Consider the following 12,572-nt stretch of genomic DNA (forward strand, 5'->3'; position numbering starts at 1 on the left):
TCCCTTTACTTATTTCCACTGCCCTCAATTTGAAATCACTAGAACGCATAAATACAAGAGGAATTAAAGACGAGTCCGAGGCACAAAGCAGTTTCAACTAAGTAAGTTAGGTCTCTCTTTCGTGAAAGTAAGTAATATACATGGCCTCCATTTCAACCTCCATTATTAACTTATATTTACCAAGAAAAACTGAAATATTAATTTGGCTCCAACGACAGGGTATTATTTTTGAGTTAAGTGCTAAAACTGTGCTTGGCACTATGCAAACTCTAAGATGCAGCTCCCGTGCTGTGGTGCTTACAATCTCAGTTGTTAAGATGCAAGTTCTATATTTTAAATAAAATATCAAAGTTACTTGGCTAACAAAAAACTCATTATGCAATTCTCTTTCAAAAAGTTTGACATACACAGTAGATACAAACACATCACACCCCTCCAGATTACTATACACTATATAAATAGTGCTTAGCCCTTATACAGTACTTTTTAGCCATGTGATTACTCTCTCCTTTATCTGGACACTGAGAATTCCAGAAAGCAATAACCAAAATTAGGTACAACAAAATACACATTTGATGGGAAAAATGCTGAACCTCCATCAGAATGCAACAAGCAGGATAAATTTTCCAAAGGCAGCATCTGCTGAAATTTGACAGTCAATAATGACAAGGCATACGGGGATAGCCCGCTGGCTACCCTGCACAGTTTCACTGGCACCTCTACTTCTAGCACAACTTACAGGCCTCATGAGAAAAATTTTAATCAGCAAAAATTAAAAAGTTTGGCCTTGGTAGATCTGAAGGCATCTTTCAACCTAACAAAATACAGACTCCTCAATGAAGTTAACCTTTCGATGGGTAATGATAACAGTAACTGTTGGGATTTCTTGTCTATCTGCTTGTGATTAATATAGTGGAGGAGTTTAAAGTGACTAAGATTAGAGGAGATCTATTCTGCAGCACTTATATGGGTTTGTCATCACATACCTTATTGAGCTCTGGGAACAGTTCTTGTATCCCAATATCCAGCAGAACATAAGTCAACTAAAAAAAACAGAAAAAGTAGCTGTTGTAAAAGGGTCAAGGTCAGTTCTAATAACCCTTTAGAACAACTATATTGCTCTTCATTTTTAACAATTAAAAGAGAATTTGCATTTACCTGGGATACACAAAAGATCACTGAAAGCCTTTATGAAACACTACACCAAGCGGTAAGGTTTCTCATGTAATTGTTTTCAGAATTAAAAGTACCTGCTTGTTAAGCACTGGCTGCTGCATTCCATCAAACAGAAGTCTGATGCCTTCATACTTGGCGTCTTCTCCAATGCATTTGCCTATCAAATCTAGACCAGATACCAACACATACTAATCACAAAAAGCCATTACAAATTAGTTATGTGCTACAGTAAAGCATGGCTAGACCAAAATTCAGTAGATCATATCCTCCGCACTTCCAATAGCTCTAAACTTGTATGCTATAACTTTACCTTTCAAATGAATTTGTTTTTATAACCACGTAAGTCAAAAATCTTTCTGAACCCCTTTGATTATACTATTTTAGCTAAGAATTAGCCAAAGTGCGTACTAAATGAATTTCAAGAGGTACAAGTGGAAGCTTATGTCTTCAAGTTCTTAATATGAGATAAATTATTCCTTTGTTAGCCAACTCACTGCAGCAATATACACATATATCTTTTCACTTGTAGTTTTACTTTCAATGGCATAGAACTAAGTCACTGCCAGATTTTAGGTGAAAAAAATACAACCTGAGTTTACTGCCCTAATGCTTTGTGTAATAAAACATAAGTTCCTTATCTGTACACGGAGGTTCTTTGAGATGTGATTTCTAGCAAGTAGCATCCATTAGTCCATGCCTGAGCAGTTACTCCCCTTCATGCTCTGTACTGAGGGTATAAGGAGAGATGTTGTGATAAATGAAGGGGGGAGCTCCCTTTTTTGGGCACCTAGCCAGATAGATACCTATAAAGTCCCTCTTGGTGGCTGCTTGCTTCACCTGTAAAGGGTTAAAAAGTCCCCAGGTAAAGAAAAGGGAGTGGGTACCTGACCAAAAAAGCCAACGGGAAGGCTAGAACTTTTTAAAAGGGGAAAAGCTTTCCCTTTGACTCTCTGGGCTGGAGACAGGGGTATCTGGAATGCTGTGTAAAGTTTGGACCAGGTATGAAAATTCATCGTCCATACCTAGAAGAATTCACTGGGACAAGGAATGTTTAGATAAAAGAAATAACCCTAATTGCATCTATTTTCTGTAAGGCTTGTGGACTACTCTGTGCTAACCCCAGATGCTTTTGTTTGCTTGTAACCTTTAAGCTGAACCCCCAAGAAAGCTATTTTGGGTGCTCAATTTTTGGAATTGCTCTTTTAAAATCTAGCAAAAGCCTAAGTTCCAGATATATTTTCTTTTTTGCTTTTAATAAAATTTACTTTTTTTAAGAACCTGATTGGTTGTGTGTCTTAAAAGGTCTGTGCATGCATTTTTCCATTAGCTGGTGGCAACAAATAGGTTTCCCTTTTGTTTGTTTCTCGGCTTCCCTGAGGGAGGGGTGGAAAAGCCGAGGGGCCTCAGGGAAAACTTCCCAAGTGAGTTTTTCCAGGATTTGCAAGAGACAGTTTTTCACTTGGGGGGGGTGGCAGCATTTACCAAGCCAAGGTCAGAGAAAAGCTGTAACCTTGGGGGTTTAATACAAGCCTGGAGTGGCAAGTATTAATTTTTAAAATCCTTGTGGGACCCCACCTTCTGCACTCGGAGTGCCAGAGTGGGGAATCAGCCTTCAGAGGTGTGGACCAATGTCTCTCCAGTTCTTTCTCTTACTGAAAATCAAATAGGATCCAAAGCAGAAAGTAAGGAGGAAGGGGTGTGGAATACAGATAGAGACCACACTTCTCGAAGAACCTCAGGCTACAGGTAAGTGACTTTCATTTCTTTGAGCGCTGGTCCCTATGTGTATTTGACATGTGGATGATGGGTAAGCAGTATTCAAACAGGACAGGAGGTATCAGGATACAGTTACCATAGACGTCTATAATACTGCTGTTCCAACAGCTGCATTTGCAGAATAGGCCTGGACTAAGGAGTAATGTTTCAGGTATGAATAGAAGTAGCATTTCCCCAAATGCTTTGCAGCAGGGGACACCAAAGCCGGCATGCTCCAAAAAGAAACTTCACAGGCTCCAGGACCGCATCATTAATAGGGAGGGTCATTCTCCCAGGAGCAGATGGCTGCAGGATATCCAACAATTTATGGACATTCTCCTGCAGGGAGAATGCCCAGGAAAAAAGCCATACACTGCAAAATGTCATGGTAGACCCTGAAATCTTCAGGCACCGAAGGAAAGGAAGAGCTGAGCATCATTGAATCATCTAAGGATGATGAAGAGGAAGTTAACTGCACCAGGACTGGATCATGTTCTTGGACAGGTGGTCCTGGATGGGACAACTCTGGAGGCTCCACAATGGGAAGGCTCACTGGTGCCTGAACCTGTGGGAAGTCAACGTCCCTCACCACAGACATGCCTAGTGATCTCGCCTTGGAGCGAGATGCGGAGTGCGACCACCATGACTGAGGAGCGCCCCGCGAATTCTATGGAGGCCACTGGGCATAATGAGAGTGCATTAGTGGCCAGTAGGTGCAGGGCATGGGATCCTATCCCAACTGCCACACAAGTGCCAATCCCAATACCCACAATACTCCATGAATGGTTCCCAATGTGGGCTACGTGATGGAGAATGGAAGGAGGAAAATCCCAACCTTGACACCAAGTCATCTTGGGTTTCCAGGGATAAAAATAGAGCCAGCCCTGAGGGCGTGAGCTAATGGTCTGATTAATCCGTCTCCCAAAACCAGGGAGGGACTGACACTGATGGTAGAAATTGCACCGCCGACACCAAGTACGCCTCCATTGTTTCTGGTGCTCCGAGTGGCATCGGCCCTGAAGTCAGCAGCAGTACTGATACATCTGACAATGCCGAAGTGGAGGGTGAGGAGTGCTACCATGGTAACATTGGTGGTGCAAGATGGTGCATGAAACCTGGAGGGTCTTGATTGGTCTTATGCAATCTCTGCCTCGGTGCACTTGATGGGAAGCAGCTCCTCCATCTCTTCAGATAGTCACCAGCTCCAGAGAGCAAACTGGCAGCACTCTCAGAACCTGACCTCGGTGTCAAAGCAGGCTGCATGGACCCTTTGAGCAGGTGCTGCTTTAGGCAAAGGCCCCATGCCACCCAAGTCCATTTTGTGAACAATCTGCAAATCAAACACCATTCTTTGACGTGAGCCTCACCCAAGCACAGCAAACACCATGTGTGGAGATTGTTGTTAGGGGTAACACTAGGAAGTACTAACTAAATCTAACACAAACTACCACTAAGGGTACTAACTATATACAACAGGGTAAGACCATAAAGAGAGAGATTGGGAGGTTAAGAACCACACAGAGCTCCAACTCCAGCCAAGGGGGTAAGAAGCAGCAGTGGGGGTTTGAGGCAGCACTGCCTCATATAGCCAGGGGAGGCACTATGAGCATGACGCATGAGTGCTGCCTCCTATGGGTACCACTAGGCAAAATTCTCTGCTCCGGTGCTCTGGGCAGTGCACTCACCTAAGTGGAATACATGGCTGCATCTACTCAAAGAACTGCTTCAGGTTGCCACCTTACAAATTTCCAGCATAGATACTTCTCAGAGAGATAATATTGAGGTTGCCTATGCTGTAATGGAATGGGCCTGCACCCCATCTGGCAGTGCATTATATGCCAGCTGATAAAGAATGATACAGCCAGAGACCCACTTAGAGAGTCTCTGGGCAGACGCTTGTCCCCTTGATTGTTCCACTAGAGCAACAAATAGTGTAGGCCTTTTCATAATTGGTTAGTTCTTTGCAGATCAGAAGGGCTTTAGCATTCTATGTCGAGAGAGAGTAATCGTCTCATTGGTTGCATGAGATTTTGGAAAGAATACTGATTTATTGATTTGTTATTTAAGATAAGTTGATTTATGTGAAGTTTGGAAATTACCTTAGGGAAGAATTTTGGGTAGATGCAAAGAGGAACTCTCTCATTATGAAATGTGGAATAGGGCAAGACAGCTATGAGTGCTCCCAGCTCATTCACTCTTCTAGCAGATGTGATGGTGACTAGGAAAGTGACCTTCATGGACAGGCAGGACATGGAGCACATGGCCAGTGGTTCAAAGGATGGTCTGGTAAGTACTGAGAGGTCAAGATTGATGTCCCATAGCAGCGATGGTTTCACCACCAGTGGGAAGGTCCTAATGAGACCTTATTGTTGATAAGTAAAAACAGAACCGCCTTCCAGAGGATGGAAGGATGGAAGGCATTGACTGCTGCTAGGCGGACTTGCAGTGAGCTAATGGAAAGTCCCAATGTCTTGAAGGTGAGTAGGTAGTCTAAAATAGCAGGTATTCCTGTTGATTTGGGGGATAATTAGTTCTGTTGTCTCGAGGTAGAGAAACATCTCCATTTAACTAAATAGCATTTTCTGATAACCTCAATCAAAGCAGAAAAGACTATCTTGAACAACCTCCAAACACAAACATTCTAGGTCTGTTGCCCATCCAAATACCAAACCATGAGGTGAAGAGGATCCAGGCTGAGATGTCTGATCTTGTATTCTCCTGAGTTAACAGATCCAGGAAGGGGTCGAAGCTGATGGGAGAACAGGAGGACATTTGTAAACAGCAAACAGAAATATCTGAGCCAGTTGGATGTATAAGCATGAGCCTTCTTGTGACAAATCTTTTGCAGAACCTGTGGGGAGGAAAGGTGTACCTCAGGTGGTCTGTCCAGGATAGAGCATTATTGCCCCCGGAGACCTGACCAAGTGCTGCTCTGGAGCAGTCTAGGTTGAACTTCTTGTTCATCCGGGAGGTGAACAGGTCCCAAGATGATGTTCTCCACTGGGTGAAGATTTTGTTCAGAAGAGAATTGTGTATCTCACATCTGTGGTATGTGGGAAAGTGTCCGCTGAGACTGTCTGCCAGAGAGTTCTGCGCACCTGGTGGGTATGTTGCCAAGAGCATGATGTGGTTCCCAATGCACTAATTCCATAATTGACTGCCTCTATACAGAGAGGAAGATATTTCGCTCCACCTTGTTTGCTTATATAGAAGATCATCGTCACATTATCTGACATTATCTGAATATGATGGAACCATGTAAGTTGAGAAATGCATTGCAGGCTAGGCAGACTGCCCTTAATTTTAAGAGACCAAGTCTGTATTTTCTCTGTTTACGCAGGTTCCCAAAGGTGGCAGAAGACAGAGTAAGGATATGGTCACTGACTGGGTGTCCTGACCAATCTGCCAGTTATGACCTAATGGTCCAGGCAGGGGAAGCTGGTATAGTTGCTTTGTCTCATCTGGACTGCCACCACTGAGATGACTTTAGTGAGGACCCTGGGTTCCAGTGCCAGCCTGAATAGCAGTAGTCTGAACTTGTAGTGCTCTTGTCCTACCAGAAATCTGAAGAACCTTCTGTGGGCCAGATGAATGTCATTGTGAAAGTAAGACTCTTCATGCTGAGAGCCACAAACCATGTGCCCTTCTCCGGGGCGGGGGGTGGGGACGGGACACGACTTACTGATGCCAGATTGATCATGTGGAATTTTGATTTGCAAATAAAGAAATTCAACTGACATAGGTTGAGAATGGGTCTCCATTCTCCTTTCTTCTGGGGAACTATGATATATAGGGAGTAAAACCCTTTGTCTTGATGTTAAGGTGGCACTCATTTTAGTAGTGTCTACCTCCCGAGAGAGGATTTCCTTGTGAGAGTAGTTCCTGAGGAGGGGCCAGGAAGAGAAACTTGATAATGCAGCCAGAGTGGATGATCTCGAATACCCACTTGTCTGTTGTTATTGCCCTCCAGTTGTGGACGAAAGGGGCCAGGTGGCAGTTGTGGGGGGAGGGGAGTAGTAGGAAATTGCATCAACAAGGGTACACAGTTCTTGAGCATCCTGTCAAAAGTAACTCCTGGTTGGTGGGTGAGGTAGAGTGGCTGCAGCTGAGGTGGAGGATGTGTGCAGCTGGGTCTTTGTACTCCCTTCTCTTTCCACGACAGTTTGTAAGGGAACTGGTGGTAGAACAGCTGAGGGAGAGCTCTTGGCTTATATTCCTGTTTGTGGTATTTTCTGTTTGGAGCCGGGATATAAATGCCCAGGGGGTGGAGGGTTGTCCTGGAGTCTTTTAGCAAGTGTAAAAACTTGTTAGTCTTTTCATTGAAGAGATCAGACTCAAAAGGCAAGTCTTCAATACTATTCTGGACATCCTTGGGGAACCCCCAGGAGTGGAGCCAAGATTCACCCCCTCATAATTATTGCTTTAGCTATAACTCTAGATAAGGTATCTGCTTCATGAGGGCTTGGAATTGAGCCATGTCCTCCTGAGGGAGTTTGTCTTTGAATTCCAAGAATTTGGAGTAATTTGTGAAATCTATTTTGCTAACAGGGCCTGGTAGTTAGCAATTCTAAACTCAAGGCTGGTGGATTCAAATACCTTCCTCCCTAGAAGGTCAAGGCGTTTAGCTCCTTTGTCTGCAGGGGGTGCCTTGGTGTTTTCTAGCCTGGATTTCACTGTGGCAACAGAGAAAATATGTGGCTACTACTAGAGAGTTGGGACCAGAGTGAATAAACAGAAACTGCACCTTTAGCGGGTATAAAATATTGCCTTTCAGACCTTTTTTGGGGTGGGGGGGGCGGAAAGGGGGCGCACAGGAAACAAGAGTATGCCAAACTGCCTTGGATGATTCCATAATGGCCTCATTTATTGGGAGAGCCATCCAGCTTGGGCCTGAGGGCTGCAAGATATCCAAGAGCCAATGCTGTATAACATGGATTGCTTCAAGAGGAATCTGGCACTTAGCCACCACCCTTTGCAAGACCGCTTGGTATTGCCTCTGATCATCAAGCAGAGATGGTGAAGATGGGGCAACTGCCTCATCAGGTGAAGAGGATGAAATACCTATTGGTACCTCTGGATCTGGATTGATTTCCTCCTCTGCATACTCCAAAAGAGCCAGCTGGTGTCAGCTAGGAGGAGAGGGTGCAGTGGGATTCATGTTCAGATCTGGAGTGCCTAGCATAGGAATCCTGTGGTGCCCAATAGGGCCAATATGAAGAGTCAACAAGCTGGGGGGGTGGGGGGGAGACGACTGCAATGCATCGGGTACCATCAGTCCCCTAGGTTGTCATATCTGGGTGGAGGATGGGTCCAAGACCTCCTAGAGTCTCTGTCCAAGCTAGCCTCCCTGTGGGTCAGGAACATCAGATTCTGATAACGAGAAGGCAGGTTCTGGTTCCACTAGCGATACCGGTGGATGAATGTGCCAACTTATGAATGGGAGTATCCACTTCTCTTCAAAGGGGTTTCTTCCTCTGGTGTCAAAATGTCCTTCAGGAGGGCTGGACTCAAAAGGACAGGAGATTGAGGGTAAGGTAGGGTGAAAATATTTTCTGGTGAGGTATAGGTTTCAGTCCATCCCAGGGCATGAGGTGTCCCTGTGATCAGGACTGACTGATCCAGTGCGTCCAATGGCACGGCAGTCAACGGATCCTTCTGGGAGCAAGTTACTACTGTGGAAGAAGAGTTCAACCTGGAGTTCTCAGTTGGTGTCAATAGGTGCTGATCTTTTGTATAGCTGTAGCCACAGCTGGTACCAATAGATCCTTTCTCCTAAACACCTTACCTTCATGGTTGGAAGGCTGAGGTGGACCTAAGTCTTTAGGACCCAAACATTAGGACTCACCTGACTGGACAGTCAGGAAAGGATCCTTTTTTGTAGGAGCAGATCTGTCTTTGTGTTCATGAAAGCACCCCAACGCATTGATTCCTTGGGCTTAACAGCTCTGGCATCTGCTCCTGAACGCTTGCTCGGAGGAGCACCACTCTTAGAATGAGGCCAATGAACCAGGGGATCTCCTTGGCCTGGATCCTACTGGGTCTCATGGCCTTTTCCAAGGGGTACTTCCTCAGTCAAAGTTCTCATGCCACATGGGTCTGGAGAGAGGAGGAGAGTCAGATGCTGCAGCTGGCAGAAACATGAGCCTCACCAAGGCAGTAAAGGGAGCAATGGTGCTCACTGTTGACTGAGAACAAGCAGGGTCAGAAGACAGTTCTTAAACCTCAGGATTCTGGGCACAGTACTTCTCCCCAGGAAGACGATCCCTGAGGCAGGGGAAACTAAACTATACTAACTAAACTATAAATACACTAAGAATACTAAAACTATATACAATTATATTTTCAGGTTTTTGAGTGACAATGCAAACATAGCTTTGGACACAGAGGATTCCAACTCAGGCCATGCACCGGTATAAGGAGGAACTGGCATCAGTTTACATAACCCCATATATCCTTGATATGGAGCACAAGGGGAACAAGTATTCAGGCGCAGACCAATGGATTCTACTTGCTAGAAATCTCCAGTATCAGGTGCATGGAGCTCATGCATACCCATGTGCAGAACACACAGAGAGCAGCACTCAAAGAACAACTTCAAATAACATTTGCAATGAATTATTATTGGATGACCTCTAATCACTGGATTTTTTTCCTAATTTATATAGGGAAAGTACAGCTCAGATGAGATTCTTCTTCAGGTTTTCACTGCATCCCTGCTTTTTACTCAGTTTTCAGCTGGGCCAAATGATGTACAAAGAAGTGGAGTGACTTGCTCAAGATCAGTGTCAGCCTTTCAACTGGTTCAGATCCCACGCTCCTCCTGACCTGCACAGTGTCATTACTGAACCATTACACCAAAGGCCTAGGGGTGCAAGTAACCCTTGTTAAAACTATGGAAGTTTGAAAATGAAAGTCTCATTAAGCAGCGGCATTTTAGGCAACTCTTTAAAACCTCAGCCACTACTTTATGGATTGGAAAGTTAGCATTATTATATTATATTTGGGCTAGGTGCTTGACTGAAGGATTAAAAAGCTTATATAGGTCATAAATGTGGAACCTGGAATGTATCTCATCATTTCTTCAAAGGTCTGCTTTGCTCGTTTCTGTTTATCTTGAAGTGAGCGAGGTTCAGTATTCTCACAAAACACAGCATCTGTAACCACCAAAAGAACAAAAATGTCATTTAGGAATTGGTTTTCAGTAAAGTCATAGTGTTTTGCCAACTCATTCCTTGTGTTAAGCTGTTTTTAAAGAGCATCACAATTCTGCAGCAGCACAGAATTCTGGCTAAATTCCACTGTAGGTTAATTATATGCTGCTTAACTATAATTCCCCCTGTACTTATAACTGTATAAAGATATTCTTCACATTATGTCAAACAGCCCTGCAGTACTGATGGGGCCTATTGCAAAGGCCATATTTACTACAGAGGACTAAAAATATTTACAACGTTCACGAGCAGCTACCACTTTTGGTTTCAGTCACTCAAAGCTTCCTCGCTTTAGTTTCATTCATTCACAATAACTCTTCGGAAGCTGTAATTTTCATAACTGGCCTCCACCCAAGTTATTTTCCTAAATATGCCAATTTTGTTCAGTCTATGGTCAATTGGTACTTGTTAGCTAGCAACTGTGGGCTTCATTTTCTCTGCCACCCTTATAAAAAAAGGGAAACAATTAAAAAACCTAGCATTAATTTCCCCCCAAAAAAGATTAAAATATAACATATGCTTTAGGAATTTCCTACACTCAATATATATACTGCATCATTAGTTCCACCATGTTGATCATTAGTCTTTTAGTCTTCTTTTCCTTGCTCACTATAAGCCTTTGTGGATTATTGTTCACAATATTTAATTCTATAATAAAATATCAAGGATGTGCAACAAAACCAAACTAACACTGTGCAGAAACTAACTTTTGGAATCTCTTGACTCATTTATGTTGCGCAAGTGTTCTTTTTCACGTTGCACTGTATAGTTTGCAAAGCACTTTGGGTTGCTCACAAAAAAGGGTGCTACAAGTATAAAATTAAGTCATCAATATCTTATAAATAAGTACCACTGCAGTTTAAACATGTACAAGAAGCACATGATAAAAGAAGAAGTATTTGCATGACTTTTCACTAACCTCTCAGGAGTGTTATCAGTGATACCAAGCGGTGCTCCTGAAATAGCTGTTCTAATTTGTACTGTAGATAGTAGTCTGTGTACATCTCCAATGTGTTTTTGAAGATAATTCTTCCCCCCATCAAGAGGTGGTGCAGCCAGTCAGGAACACGGAAAACAACTCTACCTGCAAAGTTATTATTACACATATGAAGAAGGCTCCCATCATCATTGTACCTTGCTTTATTTCTTAAAAAGTGTGCACACTGATATTTCCAAAAAAAAGAGATCGCTAACTTCATGCAACGTGACCTCATTCCCCCCAACCTACAGCAGATCCTTTAGCTTTTAAATCTGTTTGTGTTACATTTACTACAAAAATACCAAGTGTTGGTATTATTTATTTAAATTAGAGTGGCCACAGGAAGACATGGTCTATACCTCAAGCAGCTTTACAGTCTAAATACAAAACCTAAGCGTGTAGGGGAGAGGAGGGGAAGGGATACAACATGCAAGCAGAGCAATCAGAGTGATACTGCTACATTTGTGACACCCTAATAGCAAGCACTTTAAAAACAGGATCATGTCCCTAACTGGCATCTTCCTTGTTATAACAAACTGTAAACTTTAGACAAACTTTTCAAACAGCACTCTAATCAAACACCCTGAATTTTTGCACCTCTGTTATACTTCATACAGAGTACAAAGAGAAATAATTTCTTACCAACATACATTAAGTAGTCATAGACTCCTTCTACCGTTATCATCTCTATAAAGTAGTTCTGATTTTGTCTTCTCTCTGTATTCTCAGAGCGGTTTGCATTGTTCTTGAACAGATCATTGAAAAGCTAAAATAGAAACATTACATCTTGAAAAACAAACAAATTAAAGGTTTCAGAGTAACAGCCGTGTTAGTCTGTGTTCGCAAAAAGAAAAGGAGGACTTGTGGCACCTTAGAGACTAACCAATTTATTTGAGCATAAGCTTTCGTGAGCTACAGCTCACTTCATCGGATGAAGTGAGCTGTAGCTCACGAAAGCTCATGCTCAAATAAATTGGTTAGTCTCTAAGGTGCCACAAGTCCTCCTTTTCTTTAAACAAATTAAAGAAAACTAGAGCAGTGGTTCCCAAACTTGTTCCACTGCTTGTGCAGGGAAAAACCGGTGCGGCCCGCCAGGGGCTGTTTACGTGCCGCGTCCGCAGGTTCGGCCGATGGCGGCTCCCAGAGGCCGCGGTTCGCTGCTCCAGGCCAACGGGAGCTGCTGGAAGTGGCGCCGGCCGAGGGACGTACTGGCCGTTGCTTCCAGCAGCTCCCGTTGGCCTGGAGCAGCGAACCGCGGCCTCTGGGAGTCACGATTGGCCGAACCTGCGCACACGGCAGATAAACAAACCAGCGCGGCCCGCCAGGGGCTTTCCCTGCACAAGCGACGAAACAAGTTTGGGAACCACTTAACTAGAGTAAAAACAATCAGTACTAAAAAGTTCAGACTGGTCAAGATTTTCAATGGAAAAGACTTTGAACGGTTTTTCAAT

The 12,572-nt window shown here is 43.6% G+C and overlaps 1 protein-coding gene across 7 annotated transcripts in view; it reads right to left on the bottom strand.

Moving 5' to 3' along the window:
* Window positions 1–12,572, bottom strand: part of SNX14 (sorting nexin 14) — an 80,811-nt gene that overhangs the window by 8,224 nt on the left and 60,015 nt on the right. For 6 of the 7 annotated variants that reach the window (XM_077812779.1, XM_077812778.1, XM_077812777.1 and 3 more), the window contains 5 exons: window positions 11,764–11,887; window positions 11,062–11,226; window positions 9,990–10,085; window positions 1,251–1,342; window positions 987–1,043 (listed from right to left, as the gene is read on the bottom strand). In XM_077812779.1, coding sequence (XP_077668905.1) covers window positions 987–1,043; window positions 1,251–1,342; window positions 9,990–10,085; window positions 11,062–11,226; window positions 11,764–11,887 — 534 coding nt within the window. Of the gene's footprint in view, window positions 1–986; window positions 1,044–1,250; window positions 1,343–9,989; window positions 10,086–11,061; window positions 11,227–11,763; window positions 11,888–12,572 lie in introns of those variants that run through there. The other variant, XM_077812780.1, reaches the window with a different exon arrangement.

This window comes from Eretmochelys imbricata, chromosome 3, assembly GCF_965152235.1.
Source record: "Eretmochelys imbricata isolate rEreImb1 chromosome 3, rEreImb1.hap1, whole genome shotgun sequence".
Classification (NCBI taxonomy): domain Eukaryota; kingdom Metazoa; phylum Chordata; order Testudines; family Cheloniidae; genus Eretmochelys; species Eretmochelys imbricata.